The following is a 19,697-nucleotide window of genomic DNA, read 5'->3' on the forward strand; positions in this document are numbered from 1 at the left end:
TTTTTTGTTTTCAAATGTACGACTTGTGGCCGTTTACAAGAACGTGCTTGAACTGGTGATACTTGCATAATGGATGTACTAGCCAATTGGAAGTTCACTTGTATCAACTGTATGTGTCAAAAAAAAGACAACAAAAAAAAGACATCCCTCTTTTTTTGTTGGGTAACATTATTTGCCTTCAGGGAGAATTCTTACTATGGTTTCTTCTATTCTGTAATGATGTTTAGAAACCAGTAAACAGGAACCTTTCCATTGCTTTTCCTTCCTGATATCAAATAGAGGGGTGAGGTTAAAAAAATAGCGAAACATTCTGTTCAAACAGCTGGGCAGATTGGAGGCTGGTATGATTTCACTGTTCTGCAAGTTAGCCTGCAAACACGCTCAGGTTTAATTATCTCGGCTTATTTATTCTATATTCTTTCAGCAGCAGGGAAGTAAAACTGGTATAAAATTAGCAGAAAGAAGTCATCACAGCTGGCTGTAGGCTAGAAGCTGTTGATGTTAATGTAGTTGATGGATTTTGTTCAGAGTACTAGAACTCTGTCAACCAGCATTAATTATAAGTGATCAGTCATTAGAGAATGTTTTTGAGATAGCAACTTTGCTTCAATTAATCTTTAGGGAAAATCTTTTTATACAGTGCAAAAGAATTATGAGGCAAGGTGATGCAATTGTGTTTTATCGGCTTTGATAATTACCATAATTAAAGGCCTTTGGAAAGTGTTACTCAAATTATTTCCATTATATTACATTAAAATTAACATCTATAATCTGTTTTATCATGCAATCTATGAAAAGCCTTTTAATAATTTAGCCGATTAGTCATCTCTTTCCTCTACCAATATAAAATTAACAGGAAAAAATCCTGAATCCAAAATTTTACTGCGCCCTCCAGTTTTCTTTCAGTGTCTGTTTATCTAAAGATCAGAACAAATGTGAGGCATTATACCTGTGAATGATTTTAAAGTGGAATGAAATATATAACATTTTAAAGATTTTTATAATTTATTATCATTTAATGTACATAACATTTGGATGAGCGTAAATGCTAACAAAAGCACATTTATTGCCTCTCTTTCATATTTTGGTATTTGGTACTAATAGAAAACCAGTATGCCTTACCAAAAAATTATTCTTGAAAATATGAGTGTACATTTTTTATTGGTTTTTAAATATCGTATTATTTTATTTCCAGTCACCAGAACCATACTCGCACTAAGCCTAAGCAAAAGAACAGCTGATAAGGAACAGAGGATATTTTGTTTTACATTCAACTAAAATGATAATAAATTGTGTCTGTTTACACATTTTACTTGTTGGTTGTCTTAGTATGTATATGTTAACTGAACTTGGGAGTCATTTAACTATGAACACTTCCTTAGATATGAGAAATGTTTTAATTAAGTGTAATTTAAGTAATTTAATTGTTGTTATTATTATCATTATTATTCAAAGGCACAAAGGGCTTTTTTTTTTCAAAATGTAGTCCTTTTTTATTATTGATTAACATTATATGATAAACAGAAGCTGAGATATATGAAAACATTTAAGTTTTAAGATCATGACTACTCTTACACTTCTGAGAGGTGGTATTGATTATTAGACAGGATGTTCAAAATTTAAATACTGACATGGACAACATGTTTAGTTACAGTTTTTCTGTTAATTAATGAATGTTATAGGTAAAATTGATATTCAGCAGTAAGGAAAAATATGTAATGTGCAACCAAAATATCTTTTGGAGTATTAAGCACCAATAATTTTAGCTTTATGCCTTTTACTTAGATTATATTGTAAGGAATTCATAAGTAATGCACATTATTTGTACATCTGTTTCTTATGCTTTTACTTTATGACTTTATTAGATTATATACCAGCATTTATTATTTAAAAGGTAATTACAGTGCTTTCATGATACTGTGATGCCTTTTCATTTTTATGTGGAATTAAATTCCCCTTAATATTAGATATTTCATTTAAAATGTCAAAATTGTCTTGTCAAAATTTACTTCATGCTTAATTTTGAATTGCTTTATAGTGGATTGATGGTATTCAATTAATTGATATTAATGACGTTATGTGAAAAACTAGGCTTGAATTAACTTAATTACCTGTTGCAATATTTAGTGAGAAAGAACTTATGCAAGTCAATCAGGTGTGAATGCACAGTGTCAGCCTCAGTAAAGGTATTGTAATTGAAGAAATCCTACTGCTTTAACAATAATCTCTGCTGACTATGTCAGACATGAGCCTAGGACTGGGTTCCCATGCCTAGATCGATCCATCTGGATCAGTCTAACTTCCTGGGGAATCTCACTAAATTGCTATCAACTAACCAGCTTAAATGTCTGTCACGCCTACCGAATCAGCTGGGGGGTAAAGATAATTACCCCCTAACAGCTTTACTAGGCGTGACAGACATTTAAGCTGGTTAAGTTGATAGCAATTTAGTGAGACTTAACAGGGAGATAGATCAATCCAAATATCTGTGGGAATGGTCCCTATGTTTAAAAAAAAACTGAACATTTATCATGTGACCCAACACCTACCCTTGATGAATCTCAGGAACCATCAGAATTGAATTTAAAAACGCAAAATTCCGCTTTTCCACAGAAAAAGCTCATGTCTACACTATATACTGAACATTCAAGTGCACCAAACCAGTAAAGTGGTATGTTAGATTAATAAACATGTGAATTTGTGAAATGGATAGAGATCAATTAAAAAATTATTTTTCTAAATCCAGTGGTTTAGCATGAGTAGCCATGGTATCCATCCTTTTCTTTAACACAAAATTGATTATTTTTACTACTAATTGGCAAGAGGTACTGTTTGTTAATATACAAAGAAGCTAAGGGTATTCTTGTTGCACTGATAAGTTAGATTACAATATACACATACTTTCATTCATTTGTTTTCAAAGGGATCATTTTTTTTTAAAATTATTCATGTTTGTATTGAGGCATTGTAGCATGTTGCGAGGCAGTAAGTGTTTATTGTTTTAACGTACTATTTATTAATTTCTTATAGATGGATGTTGCTGAGGTAGAGGTTAGGGTAGTAACAGAAACATACCAAAAATATCATCAAAATACATTTTAAAAGGCACTTTGAGGCAATAAATTAACATCTCTAGTTATATTTTAAATCATGATAAAACACTTTTTAGTGGCTACTGTTTATTTACCAGGTAGCTGTGTGAGTAAAAAAAAACCAGTAGATTTTTTATCAAATATTTTGTGTTTTTGCCCTCTAGTTATTCTTAACTTTGGTTTGACATGCTATAATTTTATCTGGATAAATGCACAAGTAGGTTATAAGAATGGTTTTAATGATATTTATCATGATATTTTAGACTTAATTTTAACGTTATTACAATAAAAGCAAAAAAAAAACATTTTCTTGTTATCTTTGCCTTGTTCTATGAAAGAAAGTAAAGATTATAAGTACATATATAATTGGCACATTGGTGCTATGAAAATGCATCCTTTACATACAGAATAAACATATATATGGTTGTTTTCTGTATAACCTACCAAAAACCCAATTTTCATCTGCAGTTTTGATTTTAGGGAATTTTAACAATCTTGATTAAGAACAAGTGATTTAATGGCATGGGCTTTTTGATTCAAAACAAACAACCTGTTTGGGAGGGGAGCATATTAGATAACTACATCAGATCACATTATCAACCAATGCATAGAGACATGTTGACTGTGTTGCCTCTTTTGTACACCTCTGATCATTCAAATTTGCCATACAATCTGCTCAAGAAAGTGTCTTTTAACTTAAGTTTAGACGGAGCCACTTTAATCAGCTGATTGCATCCTGAGCAGTTGAGACAGACAGGTAGAAGTGAAAAATTGCTCACTGATTGCAATCAGCTGATTGCATCCTGAGCAGTTGAGACAGACAGGTAGATGTGAAAAATTGCTCACTGATTGCAATCAGCCAATTTCATCCCGAGCAGTTGAGACAGGCAGGTAGAAATGAAAAATTGCTCACTGATTGCAATCAGCTGGTATTGACAAAAAAACTGTACACCTTCCACTTTGCATGGAATTTAACGGAGCTTATTCATGTTCTACATTGATTTTGACATGGGTCAAAACTTGTTTCTTTACCAATGAAATCAGAGAAATTCCTCTTGGTCACGTACTATGTCTATGGGGGCAGACTTCTCTGAATAGGCAGCTTTATAATGAATTATCATCAAAGGAGTATTTAGAGGGGTCGGCAACCCAGGTACATAATGATTCCATCTGGTCAAGCCAAATTCAAGTGCAAAATGTGAAAACTTCCTTTAAAAGATTGTAATTTGAGCTTCGCACATCATTACTCTGTGGTGTTTCTGTTCACCATGTGTGTTTGATGTCACTCAAGAGGTTTGATGGGAAACTAAGGTTCTGGGAAATGTTGACTTTGCTGTAGAGAGTTCTTATTGTGTCTTGATTATTGAAGTGTTTGTGAAGAAGTGTTATACAAAACACAGCAGCTTCATGTCTGCAGACCATCTGTACATATCCAAATAGAAAATGTTCTCAGATTATTATGTGAGAGAAAATTTATGGTTGTAATACTCTAGTATATTATAACTCCACAAGTCATCAATAGATGCAACCTGGAAAATACCTAAAAATGATAGTATACTTCCAACAAATGTTTTGCCCCAATTATAAACAAATATTAAACTTGATTAACAAAGGAAGAATCTATAGACCAAGTCGTTAATTGATTAATTTCTGCAGAACTGAGTCCTCTACAGAAACCAGACTTATTCATCAGTTGTCACAATATTGCTTCATCCAATGAATCAAAAATGAATCATGTTTTTAACATTATGTCAGGAAACATAATTTTTCCTCCAGCAGCATGAAATTGTATTATCTTGTCATCTGCCTGCCATCCATACAGATGGCTGTGGCATCCAGTGCCCATTGAACTCTAATTGGTAGCCATTGTCTTGGGGCAAAGAAGGCACCGGCAGACGCTCTGCAATAAAAGGGAATGAGTGATTGCCTTGAAATATGAGGCATATCTGCCCTGAAGGCAAAATGATTATTTTTTAAATTTATTTATTTGCATAATATATTTTTAATTTCACATTATGACTATATTGATTTGCTTTCAAAGATGTTTTTAAGTAAATTAAAAAAATTCTTTAGAATGAGAATCTTCTGCATCTAAGAAATGTCATATCATTCTGAATAGATGTTCTGACTAGTCATCTGTAGACAACTTATTCTTTAGAGAATAAAGCAGTAGACATACTATTACAATTAGACCCTAAGTGTCCCATTAACTGTAGTGCTTTATTGATCATTTCATGTTTAAGTGTTTTAACATCGTTGGACAAAGAGTCAGGAAACTGATACCCTATTATCCCTTTCTTTTCATACCAAAAATCATTTCAAAAAAATAAAAATTATAAATAGTACTTTTGCATGATGTCTGCTTGAAACAACTGGCATCCATGTGATAACAGATTTGGTCAATTTAATTCATTAAAAGCCATGACATTGTAATCTTACTGATTTATTAATATGTGTTAATTGGTGAACAAAGAACTTTTTAAGAACAAAGAACAAAAAAAAACTTGAAAATGCACTGTTCAGTTTAATGCAAATAAATCATGTTAGACCAACATTTGTTCATCACGTTTTTTTTTTAATCATTATTATCATTATTCATTATCATACATCTTGTCAATTTTGTAAATTCATCTGTCCAAGTACAAGAACATTATGAAAAAAATTTAGCTTCAAAAATATTAACCATATAACAATTTCTTTAAATGTTATATGGACGATTTTATCTCCCAAGTGCCCGAGCTTTTGTGCTATACAATAGAACGGGAGGAGGCTTTTTTTTTTTTTTTTTTTTAGTAATAAAAATAAACTACACAGCAATAGCACCAATAAATTGACAAATCAAACAATTGTTGTAGAGTCTCGTACAAAGCTCACGAAACTTGTTCAAATCATTTCCATTCAGCGTTTTCCAAAATTTCTCTTCTTTTTTATTGACAGCCATTTAGTTGTACAAACAGCCAGCTCCTTAACCAAGATTTCCAAAACATCCACATTTGTTTAGTCCGTATGTCTTCAAGCTTGGTTTTGGTTTAATTATAACTGTGATAAAAATTCTGTTCCTAAACCCCACTTTCTTTTCCATTTGCCATGTATGATGTTTATTTTCTTCACCAACGTGCTCTACACAGAAGATTGACATTTATGCAAATAAGATAGCTAAATAAGGCGCTTGACCCCCAGCCTCGATTTGGGATACACACTAAACAAGAAACATGATGGCGAGCGGCTGAACGGAGTTTACGTGCATTTGGCGTGGAATTCAAGCATTTTCTAGGATTTCTACTTGGACTTAATTTTACAGATGAACTTATGAAAGATATAATAATCTTAAAGTGCCAAATCTTGGACAATTAGGACTTACTATGGCTAGAAATCGGCCTCGGAAACGATGGGGTTTACCGTCCCTTGCGTCAGTGCTTTTACTCGGCCTACTGCAGTCAGCATTGGGTAAGTTTTCAATTTCCATCGTTCTTTGATTTTTGCCATATCTTTAAGGAATGCAATGCGTTTAAAACTTCAGGCACTCAAGATTCAAATGGTACATTTCCAGCACAGGTGGAACACTTTGGGAAATGAATCTTAGATTTATCATGCACTTTTGGCCTAGGATTCGGAACATTTGAAAAGAATGCTCTATTGTTCGAAAGGTGATTGCAGAGGGCAAGCCTGTAAGTGCATACACCTGGCTTTTAGATCAGTCTCCAAGTGGGGGAATGCTCTATCGCTATCCAAAATTTTCTTTTCATTTACACAGATGCATTGGTGTTAAATATTGTGTGATCCATATATCAAAGCGCATGTTGATGTTTAAGAAATGCAGCCTTTAAATACGTGAATAAATACAGGAGCTATTACGTTCTGATCTGGCTCAACCAAACAATGTGAAAAAAGTTCCCTTCATTAAATTATGTGGCAAGCATACTTAATAATTGAATAGCTATTTCCAAATCATGGTATTAAAGTAATTACAATTAAGAATGGAAATGAATTTTAATGACCACAATAGTAGCTCATATTGACCTGATATTTTAATAAAATAATAACCTTACCAGCAGTGTTCATTAAAAACCAATTATACCTTATGAAGTTTGAAGTAGTATCATCATGCATTTTTTTTTTAGTTGCTTTTGCTTTTTTTGTTTCCTTTTATATTCCCAATTTTATAGAAATGTTTGGTAAAATAAAAGACCACAACTGTCCTTATTAATTCTTTTTGATGAATATTTTCCTAGTCCTTTGATTTATTAATCAAGATCAAAGATGTTGCTTTAAAATTTCATGTAACTATTCAATCATTCAGCTACCTCATGCTGTGCAAATGCAGACTCACTTCTTTGAAGGCTGGGATAATATATTACTTCTACCCATTCTTCTGGGAATACCCAATCGGTTTAATTTCTAGATACTTGTAACATCACTCACTTTGCTTGAATCTCAATAATTGGAAATGTCTCAAAGGTTCTTCGTCCATATTGTTAGGACTAACTCAGAAACAAAGACGAATACCTCAAAGATAAAGCTATAGATCTTTTATAGTATATCTACTTTGGCATTGTGCTATTAGATTTATGAAAAGTATTCCACCCCAAAGCTTAAGATCTTTAAATATCTTCTCCAGTATGGTCTCTTGTGTGCCACATCCTTCATTCACTCTTATTAATTTCCATAATGGCCTGCCATAAAGATGGGCATTGTTGCACATTACACAAGTAATTACAAATGCCTTTAATTTCACAAGGCTCCACACAGTATAAGAACTAGTTTTCTTATGCCATGAATGCAATTAACCATTTTGTACTGTGCACATGAATATTCAGTGTCATGTCTGGTACAATTAGAACTGTCCTGCCACATGCTGAGCCATGAGGATAGTAATTCAGTGACAAAGTTGTCTTGTTGGTAGTGTAATTGGGTTGATGTACTGGTCTCAAGCCCGGCTGTATCATCCTGACTGTCCCCTTGGGGGAGTAATCAAATTATTTGCCAGTACATTGAGGAATTCTAATTTTAAGTTTCCTCTTTAGTGTCAACATTACTTAAAGAATCTAATTGAAGGTGAAGGTGCAAGAAGCTAGTTTAAGTCAGTTTTGACCATTTGGGCAGGGAGAGTGGGGTCACCTGTGGTAGTTTTCATTCAGCAAATTTAGCCTTCTCACCTAACTTCTTATCTTCAAAGTCCAAATTTTTTCTTTGATCCAATCTGATGACCCTTTATGACTATACTGGACTATAATTTAATGATTACACATCTGAGTAACTTAGTCTGCATAATATATGTTTGCTGGGACCCTAGAAATGACCATACTGTATTCATTTTATGCGGCCACAAATTTGATGCTCCTGGTCAGAGATTTATGTGCACTTAAAATGGTTGCTAGAGCACAGAAGTTGAACCACTTATAAAGGTGTTGAATGATTACTAGATGGCAAAAACATTATACAGTCCATAAATTTGGCCGAAAATCATTCAAGCCAGAAGTCCTGGGTCAAGCAATATGCTGACCCTTTGGTTTGTCTCAGTGACCTTTTATAACAATTACATATAGAGTTGTCTTGAGTGCCTGGTAATTTAAGAAGTGAAACTTAGCAAATGATGGGGAAGAGGTTTGTCAAAGCCCCAACAAATAGAGGCAAGACTGGGTAAACAAGATGTTGCTGGAGGTGTGCTGTAGCCATTCGGTCCCTCTGTTAGCATCAGCAATTCCTAATCTTCTTCTCAATGCAGCAGTGTTTGTCCATGGCTCTACATTCCATACAACTTGGCTGATCTGATGCTTATCTGGGGGTCTGGAGAGCTGTCCAAAATGCTACAAGGCAACATTTTCAAAAAGCTAGCAGACAGAGGAGAACTCCAATTGATTGTTAGTACTTAGTCAAAGCAATAGTGCAGACTAAACTAATTTTCCTCCTCATAGTTATTTGATTTCACGTGTTAGGCCACAGTCTGCTAACGTTAACAAGAGAACAGTAAATGTAAACTTGTTTAATCAAATTGCTTGCTAGAGGTGGTTTTTCTTGAATTATGTTCATTATTTTTAACAGAGTTCCAGTTACTTGTGAATAGCATTACATCACAGACAAAGACAGATTAATAAAAGTCATCAAACTGCTAATGACTTTAATTGTGTGACTTCAACATATTTGGCAATACATGTTTGCTTATATTTCCCCATAGATACACACAAGCTATAGAGTAGAGTCTGACCCTGTCTTGCGGCTCGTATAGTGTAATACTTTGTCCCAAATGTACGTATTGAAAATCATTGATCTGTGCCTCTGTGGAGTCCCATTCACTGGGGTTGTACAATGGTCATCCTACTGGGATTTATCCATATGAAAAATGAGACATAGGCACCAAGAGTATGGAGATACTAGCAGCACAATATCAGTGGGATTATTTCTTTGTGTTAAATTGATATGGATTCATTAATTATTTGTTATTATTTGTTACTTTTAAAAGAGTTGCTCTTTATATGGATGTGTTACAACTGTCAGGCTTGTATTGGCAAAAATCATTTCTGAATGCTGCATTTATTCAGGGTTCTGCAGAAACATCTTGAGTAATAACACCCAAGGCAGCCAGAAGATGTTATTCATGATTCAGTAAACAAAAAATCTGTGGATACATGGAAGGCAAATGCACCTTCATTCCACTTGAACTAACATACTAGTGAGTCTTATTTTTGCACCTTGAGGTGGGGACTTTTCTTGTTACAAGGAATGTTTTAGTTGGAGCTTAGGTAAACCTAACTTTCAGTGACCTATCCCAATAGGCATTTTGATCTCTTTTAACTCATCACGGGGAGTAAATCTAATCTTTCTGTTGTCATTGCAGTTCAGGTAATTCTCTTTGCTGCAGATAGACTCCCTGGTAAAGTAATTGAAAACAGGCAGCTAGCTGAAATGAGTTGAGCTAAGTTAGGTCAACCTATCCCCACTGAAAACAGGCCTCCGGAGCATCTTACATTGCCTGGTTCAGAGCCGATTGATCTTTCTTCAGAATAAAACAGATTTCTGACTTGGCACCTAACCTTAGAATCTGCATCGATTTAAAATGTGGCTGCATGAGGAGGGATGGCTTTGAATTGGATAATCATAACTAAAAAAAAGAAAAGTCAATAAATGTATTTGTGTTAAGTAACTGGTAACTGACTGATATAGATACACAGCAAAACTTCATAACAATCTTTCTGTGGATGTGGCGTTCATGTGACTCATATATGTCCTGAACCAAAAAAAAACTAGAACCTTGTTGTGAAGTAATAATGGCCAAGAATTTATGGCAACCTTTTCCGTGCATATAGCTGTGATAACTCATCCTCAGGTTTTTTATGATATGACAGTACGTCATTACAGGTCACCTCATTGTGTAAAATTCACCCACTTTTCCCCAGATACATCATTCATGACAGTGCAACTGTCAAGGACTGGTTATGTTTTTAATTGTTTTGATAGACTTTCACCTCCTGCTATAAATCTGTGGGAATATTTATATGTTTCCCTCATGGGAGGGTCTCTAAAGAAAGGCCAGTCTCATTTTTGAGCTTCACATTTGAACCTCCTTGCCATTTCTCATTACGTTCAGTGGTTAGCTTTCGGTTGTGTTTTTACCAGACTGTGTCATTAATTCCACCTTTTTCTCCCTCTTTGTAGATGTTTTTCTACATCTATGGGGTGTCTGCTACTTAACCCTCAGTAGATGTATTACTACAGTTGGATGTGAAAGCCATTCTCTTTTCCAGTTGACAAACTATCGGTAATGATTGTATTTTCTGGCCACTCAGGCTCACTCCCAGCATGTGGGTTGGGCCCTGAGCCTCCGCCCTATTGATGCCAAGGATTACTCTGACATTTACCACAGTTCATAGTACCTGACAGTTAGGCTCATTATGACCAGACTACCTGGGGGGACAGCTAAGCCATTAGTGGTGGCTTTCTCACCTTCTTGGAGCAAAAGAGACATTGCTCTGACCAGTGGTAAAAATGGACAGATGTTTACATTCTTGGTCAGGTAGTCCCAAGTGACCGATCCTGGTCTTTGGAATGCTGTTTAAGAGTCCTTTTTTATTCAGTATTGGGGTTATGGGTTCAGGTGATGTACAGTACTCCTGTTGTTTAATGAAAGAGTAATGGGTTCGGGCGCCCACCGTTGTTTAAATTTGTGAAATTAGAGAATATAAGAAGTACATGTCAGCTTTTAAAACATACAAAGAATATAGGATATGTTGAAATCTGTTGACATGGCCCTAATGCAAAATTGACCTGAAGTATTTGTCAGTCGGGATATGTTGAATTGGGAGATGTAACAGGATTTAGAGTGGAGTGCAGGCTCAGGGGCAGTTGGTTTAAATGCTTTTTATCGCAATAAAAATGGGCTTTGTTTTACAGGGGAAGTCGTGCTGGCGACTTGGCAGCACTCACTTTCTGTATAATTTCCTTGGCTGTGCAAATGGGCAAACAAAAGGGGTTAATGCGTGAACAAAGCACCTCATTCACCCTGTGGCCTGCAAATGTAGAACATGTCAGCATTTCCTTGTAATTGCTCCTTCAATTTAACTGATCCAGGTTTTCAAATATTTAGCCTTACCCCACACTTTGCTACCTGGACAAACACAGGTAATGCCATCAAAGTTTCCTATTCAAGCAGAAAAGCACAGTAAACAATTGTCACAGGTGGGCTGAATGGAGGGCAAACAAACACTAATATTGACAGTCATTTGTTGGCCTTTTTGAAATTTGATTATAATAATTTCATTAAATTGTATTTTGGGTCTAGTGGGTAGCAGGTTGTCGCCATGCTCTATTGTGGTTTAGCATTACAGGTCCCAAAGTAAAGGCTACTCTGCCTGCAAAGTGTCTGCAAAGTGCATTGAAAACTCTGTTGTTGTTGTATCAGGCATGTCTATAGCTCCTACCAAATTGATTCGTGCTTTCTAAAAAAGAGACCGGTAGAGTTAAAAGATAAATTTCATTGTCAATTTATTTTCAATTACAAGAGACTTTGTGGCAACCTGTTCAGATTAAGAAAAAAATTTACCAAGATACCAAAGATTTCTTTCCCACATGAGTATTGATGGGCATGGGTTCATTAAAGGCCCACTTGTCTTGTGGGTAATATTCAATTAGTCTTCTAAAGAAGCAATAAAGGCTGTATCCATCATAATATTCAAGCCATCCTGTTTAAGAACCAACCAATGTCATCAATTTAGGTTTCAAAAGGCATTCAGTAGTCTCTGAAATAATGGAGGCAGGCTCTTGTCTTATATAAATGATACATCTGTCTTTGGTTTATAATGAATCAGCTAAGATGTTCTAATTTCTAGGTGATTTTTGGAATAGGTTAAATGGTCTGCCAAGATCAATACAGTATTGGACCATCTGTAAGGTAATTGTGTAACCCCTGGACAAAATGAACTCCTTGCAGTGAAAATGGAGATGGCTTTGATATGGCAAATACCTTCCAATATCAGAGATAGCTGAGCCTGTATCTGATTTTACCAGGCAAGAAATCCTGACTCACTTTAGTACTGAAACCCCAGTAGCTGTGAGAAGACAGACGTCTGTGCTTCCAGGAGTGTAATGTTTGAGGAAAGCTGTCGAGTTTACGTGTTGTATATAAAGTAATTGTGTAGTGAGTGGCAGTGAGTGGATGTTTCAAAGTCATTCATGTGTCACTATTGTTTGCTATTGTTTGACACTTGGCAGGTTGAGTTTGGCCTTGTACTGGCTGATTAGCACATTTCCAAGCCCCCTTGTTCATGGGTGAAAGAAATTATTGACTTTTGATCTATTTAGCAGGGGAATGCCTTCTCAATTAGCAAATAAGGCATTAATTGGGTATAGTAATTACCTTACTCTAAACAAAATAAAAGTAATGCTGAGTGTTGATGGGATTTGCAGCATGCAAATTGAATGAGTATATGACCCATGCTCCTCAGTAAGGGTAATAGCTGATATTTTTTTCCAAATGATTTTTTGTGGTGCAGGTGTTTTTGCATACTTTGTTACAGTCATTTGTAATTTTACTAGTAGAAAACTTCATCTTTTTGCAAATCCCAATTTCTATTCCCCATTCTTTTTTCTTTCTTTTTAAAAGTTCCTCCATGAAAGCTGTTCAATATTTGTCTACATTTGTAATGTTTGTATTTATTTGTTATTGAATGTATTTTATTTCAAGTAAAGAGGACATGAGTATTGACGAGGATTCATGTTAACAGATTTATGTTACATGTATGTTAGTTACTCGCATCAATTCCTCTAATGTGCTGAATGTATTTGCAATCCACGAGGTTAACTTGTCGATAATGCTTTATTACCATTCATGAAGACTGCGGCAATTGCAGGGCAGACTATTAATTTTGTGCCAAATAAAGGAAATTTGCGATTTGCACTAAGAGCTTCCTATTCATATGCTAGTACACGCCAGACTGGCCTGGTGTTTTTTCCCCAACAGCCCAGTGCAGCCTTAATTTAATTTCCAAAGTTGCTATCTATTACCTCAGCTTAATTGAGGAAGTGCTGTTCTGCTTTTACATTAGATGTAACCAGTAGCACCATTGGGTTTTATTGTCTATTCATTTAGCAGGTGGCACAGAGGAATAAATCAAAACAGTGAAAATCCAAACAACATATTCCAGGTATATGGTACACATACAGTGGCCTATTGATCACCAACAGCAGTTAGTAGTATGTCTGGGAAAATCCATAGCAAATATAATGGGGTAATGAGAGTACTACGTGGCTGATAGGGTCTTGAGGCGCCTCTTCTGGGATTGTTTAGCGAAAAATCTGAGTTGCGTTGTAAAGCTTTATCTGGGATGCTTTTCATTGGACGATATTGACTGGAGGGAGGGTTAGTGCTATTCAGCATCTAAAATATTGCATTGTTAGGGCATGAAGACAGATGGAGGATTGAAATGAGAAATTATCCTTTGTTTCAATCATTTGTCACAAAAGTATTTTTGGAAGACCCATTAGAGTATTAAAATTAAATGATGTACTTAGTATCTGCATGTAGAACTTTGTAAGATAAATTTACTGTGTTTCTTTATCATTACTCACCAGTTCTCTTAAATACAGCATGAATGTGAAAAAAATCCTATGTTAATAAAGTAACACTGTTCATATAAAACAAACATGACTTCACCAACAAATGTATCCTTTGACATTAAGATGTTTGATCTGAGAAGTTAAACAAAGGGAATGGATATATTATTCGTAATGAATTAAGAAAATAGGTCTTCATTTGTCATTCGCGACACTGACACAAATAATAGCATTCGAAATACATGAATTATAGATGCAAACTGCTATGATCTCATTTCTCACCTTAGTCACAGAAACATAGAACTGCCAGCCCTCAAATTCATGAATTATAAATGTTCTGCTTGGAAGTCCTTCCACTGATAACTGTCAGCAGTCACTTTTTACTGCTGCTTATGAATCCACAGTAATTTCTCAGAAATTTCAAATAGCTCACTAATCCAAAAATATTATTTTTGGTCTGCATTCATCAGTTTTAGTAACCCAAAAAGAACTTGCTGTTTAAAACTTTTAAATGATATTTTCTGATATTAACTATAAAACGTTGTTTGAAATAATATTACTGGTACTAATTTTTTGTTCGCATTTGGTGAATAATTCTCATATTTACAGTAAATTGTTGGAAATGCAATGGAGTATAAGATAAATAGTAATACTTGACAGTTATAGGCAAATTATCATCAATTACCACAGCTTTTCAACTGTTTTGCCCCAGTCTTTTGTGGATGTTTTTTAAGGGTGGTTCCAAAGGAATATTTTGCATAGTTGTCCTGACTGGCTGACTCCATTGTTCACATAACTGGTACTATTTTTGGACTGTGGCACAATGTAAATATACTAGTGACTTGTCATATATGCATTCATATTCTGAACATATTTTTTTCATAAGGCATTATTGGTTTTCTGTTCTACATCCTGGTTATCCCTGAAATGTTGAATAACATAAGGGGAAGGTATCAAACAATTTTCTATTTGGAAAACAAGTTCAAATGATGCATTTGCCTTCCACACATAGAATTTCGAGGAGAAACATGGACCCCCCAGTTTAGTCATGATAAAACTATGTACAGCATGTAACAACCATGGGTCTACGCAACACTTGCGATATTTTCAGTTGCAATACCAGTGTGGGGGCATAACACATTAGATGTTGCTTCTGTGGTGGCCGTAGAGTAAAGCATTACATGATATTCCTGATATTTATGGAAACTACTTCTTTAGAAGATTTCTTTTATCTTGTAGCTGCTGATGTCCTCATCTCTTTGGTGGTTAGTAGAACATGTCTTGACCTGGCATTTCCTTGCAACTAGACACAACTGGATTTACAATTAATTGCCCGTCAGTTTTTCAAGGCACAAAGAGAGACATGGGCCATTGCATTTTAAATGGAAATGTTTCCTCCCTCAGTCTGAAGCTACAGCAAGTCAGGCTCTATATTGATGCTGTAAAGTGAGAATCTTGGTAGCTAAATTCATCCCAAAAGTTTGGACAGAGTGAGATGTTTTGGCTACCTTTCTTCTTGGCACATCAAAAGAATGAAACTGATGGTAGAAGGGCTATCAAAGGTCCCTCCAAACTTCACAACACCTGACCAGGTGTTTAACCTTCTGTACCATTTGGTCTATGAAAAAGGAATTTAATGCATGCCTTATTATCAGGGTTATTATTTATAACAGTTCTCTACTAATCTTCTTAGCAGCTCCTAATCCTGATTAGAAGAGGTTGTTGTTGCTTTTGCTCACTCTTGATTACATTCTTACACATTCTCTGTGAAGCGAGGCATTGGTGTTAGCTTCAAATGTCAGTTCATATATTGTGTGTTGATCTGCTCCTGGCTTCCTAGTTTTTATTGAATTAACACAGATTTGTCATTTGGATCAGAGTACACTACAGTTTTAAAAGGAGTTCCCTGTGATGATTTTCATGAATTCATCTGTTAAATGAAGCTGTAAAATCTGGATTGCAAAGAAGCCTGTTATTGAATGCTGCGCCCAAATGCATCTCTCCTCGACATAACCATTAAAATTAAATTCTAATTTACAATAGAATTAGCTTATGGGAAGATTGCAGACATTCATACAGTAGTGCTGTATGTACTGGCAGTGAGTCGTATTTTCAGGTGATTTGTAGTCGTGGAGCAGGTGTGTGCACCTGTCAACCACATCTGTATGTCATGTGTCACAGCAAAGGCTGCAGTAGTTCCCCAGTTTCTTGTCATATGAATTCTGGCAAAAGTACAATGTCACTTGGACTATTAAGAAATGTTACACAGTAGTTCTTCAGGACTGGGTTTATTGATTTGTGTGTGCCGTACAGTATAGTCCATTAACCAGATGGAGATTTAACAGAAGTGTGGACAAGCTGTCACTTTGGTCACTCAGTTCTTTGATACAGTATTGGGCCTGTGCTCAGTGAACTACTTAGTTTAAAACAAATGAGAGGATTATAACACAAATTATTGGCAAATCATTACACAATTGATTGAGTAAAATTTTTCGATAAGCCAAGGGAAGGGAAAGAAAATGTCCCCAAGCCCTGGTGGTGCCAAGGAGACTGGCTTAGAAGCCACATTATTGATAAAGTATGGATAATGTTCCACGGGCATTGACAGCATCACACACATGACTCTATTGCTGGTATTGACAAGTAACTTGTGTGTGCTTCGGGCTATTCCGTTAGCTGTATATGAGGGAGGCCAAGGAAGGGATCAAGGACAATATAAGGCCTTCAGAGATGGACATTGTTTTATTACTCTTGATACATTCTTTAGAAGAATAAAGTAAATGCTTAGGTGTGTCATCCAACATGTTGACCAAAGGATTTTTTCCTAGTCAACTTGCTTAGGTTGTGGTTCCAGTCTAGTTGTCAAGTCTTATCTTAATGAGTCCCATCTCACAGGCTATGATTTCTAACCATCAGATTCCATGCTAATCCCTCTGTTGTTCCATCCACATTATCTGTACTATATAGGATGGTCAGAAATCACTTTTTTCTTTTAGACAGTGTTACACTGTCTTCTAAATCTGGACTGGAAATCGGCCTTTTTAAGAGGTGACCAGTTGGAAGAAAGATAAATGTTCCCTTCAGTCTCATAGCACCCTCAGACATGCTAAAGCATCACACAAAGCATTTATCGGACAGTTTTGGTGGTGATTAGGAAAAAAGATCATGTCTGGACTGGAAATTAAATTGCTTTGTGTTCAGTTTCTTCACTCACAACACACATCTCCGGATATATATTCTGCCGAGAAAGATACACATCTGACATTTGAACATGCTAAAGAATGAGCCCATAACATCCCTCATATTAAAAAAGAACATTGTTTTGCTTTCAGAACATTATTTCAGTGCCATTTGAAAGTGATTAGTCGCTAGGCTGCAAAAAAAAGGTGAATAAAGGAAACAAAGAGTGCAGTGCTATATGAAATGAAGGAAGCAACACCATGTGTGGCCAGATATTACTTTTCCACATTTTCATATGTCAGTTTGCTTGAGTGAATCCCATGTTAATTTTTTTTCACAGAAAAAAAGTTTTATATATGTTGGGCTTTTTGAAAATTTAGCATGTTTTTGCACTTCTTGTGGATTTTAAATTGTATTTGTGTAATGTTTGGGTGAAGCAAATCGAAATTTCAAGCCTCTGTGTTCTTCATAGTTCTATATCTAAAGTGTAAAATGGTGAGACAATATTGTTTTGTAAAATATTAAACTAGTCAACTTGGTAGCCACCCAAGATAAGCAGCAAATAAGGTGCCCCTAAGGTAGGAACAATAAGTCTTTGTTATTGGCAGGCTCGGAAATGCCAGTGTTGTTGAGTTCAGGAAAGGCCTGGTTAAAGATGCCATTTTAATTTCCTAAGAGTGTATTCCTTTTTATAAGACTGGATATGACACCCTGGAATACAGTGATAGAGTAGTGAAGTCTACAGTAAGTGGAAATGAATGTGCCCACAAATTCAGAATTAGGAATACAAGTTCCCCTTTTAAAAAAGAAAAGTGAACAAATAGATGTCTTTCTTTTTCCCAACAATCAGAGTTGAAATCCAACCTCTGCCTAATGAGGAACCCCAGCATCAACTGATAGATGGTTATCAGAATTAGTTATGAAAATCCATAATGTGAGTATTATCGCATAAGAGTTGGAAGATTGAAGGTGCATTTGTGATTTTTAGACACAGTGCCTCTTGTGAAAAGTATCCAGTAAAAAAGGAGAACATTTTTAATTAAAATTCCACATTTTTTATTAAGAAATTTTCTGAATATTTTGTACACATAATTTGTGGAATCATGGCAAGTGTGGAAAATTTCTACACCATAATAATTATGGTGATTTTTCCATTTTATAAGTTGTATAATTTTCAGTTAAACACAAAAACAATGTTTCTGACTCCAGTCTTACTCAAGTTTCTGAACTTTTGTTCCATTTCTTTTTCTGCATAATAAAACATTTGGGCAATAAAACAAATGAGTTTTGTTCAGATTTAGTCAGTGATTACCATAATAAATCTTCTGTCTGCAATACATCATTTTTGCCAAAAATAGAAATCCTCTTCATGATCAACTCGTGAAATGTGTAACTCGATTCTTTGACAGTAAACCCTCTGCTTCTGTTACTGAATATTGTCTCTAATTTCAATGTCATAACAGGGCTGGTATCCAATTCTTACTTTGCCAAGGAAACCTACCTTGTCTTTGTTTTAGATTTCAAGAACTAGTTGACTGATAGCTTGTTTGGGTGACGGATGGGAAGCATATACTATGATTGATGTATGGTTTGCATGCCAGGGAAGGAATATGGGACAGAAATATCATTTATCATCAAGGATGTCATGGAAATCAATTAACAGGTTCAGGGAAGAAAGCCACTTCTTCATCTTTATGCCATGATGGGGTGAGGTTTGACTGAGACCATGTAGTGGGAAAAAATAGAGGGTACTCAATATTTAAGTCAAAGTAAAACTTCTTGAATATAAACTCTTATAGATTATCTTTATATTAGAAAATAACACTAACAAATAACATGGGCCAGTCAAAGATTGTGATTGTCTGGCCTGGTCGTGTGTAGTCTGGATTGTAATTAATATCTAGACACAGTGACCAAGGTGTATAACCTGGAAAATATCCAGCCTGAGCACATCTTAGTGGACAGGGAGTGTTCTAAATCACAGCTGATAACACCCTCTAGTAATAACACTTACACAGAAACCATCTTCAGCAAATGTTGGCAAATCAAAATAAGTAGACATTGATGAGAAAAGATAGGCCAGCAATGGGTCATCTGGTGGTCAAGACTGACCAGGTTGCTGAGATGATCAGTGGTTGTTGATGAGCTGTGTTTTTGTTATCAGTGAAAAGACACTATGGAGAGATTTGACGGCTTGCTTTCTGCCTGTATAATGTTTCAACCAATTTCCTATAAAATCAATTTGATTGGCCTCGCCTAATAAATAGGACTCTCCAAAAACAATAGCAGCTTTGAAGTGAAAGTTAAATGCAGATTTGTATTGAAAATGGAGAAAAGAGAAGAGATTCAAAACATGTTGTCTCATAGATGAATCTCATA

At 35.3% G+C, this 19,697-nt stretch overlaps 2 protein-coding genes across 4 annotated transcripts in view; both read left to right on the forward strand.

Moving 5' to 3' along the window:
* LOC106157046 (lysophosphatidic acid phosphatase type 6) overlaps positions 1-3,397 on the forward strand; it is a 63,984-nt gene extending 60,587 nt beyond the window's left edge. Inside the window, exon 13 of the mRNA XM_087007097.1 lies at positions 1,196-3,397. The gene's annotated coding sequence lies outside the window, so the exon portion shown is untranslated. The remainder of the gene's footprint in view (positions 1-1,195) is intronic.
* A 2,880-nt stretch (positions 3,398-6,277) lies between these two features.
* The window catches only part of LOC106157033 (neogenin), a 41,706-nt gene continuing 28,286 nt past the window's right edge, over positions 6,278-19,697 (forward strand). For 2 of the 3 annotated variants that reach the window (XM_013532501.2, XM_013532502.2), the window contains exon 1: positions 6,279-6,539. In XM_013532501.2, the coding sequence (XP_013387955.2) occupies positions 6,455-6,539 (85 nt within the window). In that variant the 5' untranslated portion in view covers positions 6,279-6,454. Of the gene's footprint in view, positions 6,540-19,697 lie in introns of all 3 variants that reach the window. The other variant, XM_013532498.2, reaches the window with a different exon arrangement.

This window comes from Lingula anatina, chromosome 2 (assembly GCF_051362555.1).
Source record: "Lingula anatina isolate TDL-2025a chromosome 2, LinAna3.0, whole genome shotgun sequence".
NCBI classification, from domain to species: Eukaryota; Metazoa; Brachiopoda; class Lingulata; order Lingulida; family Lingulidae; genus Lingula; species Lingula anatina.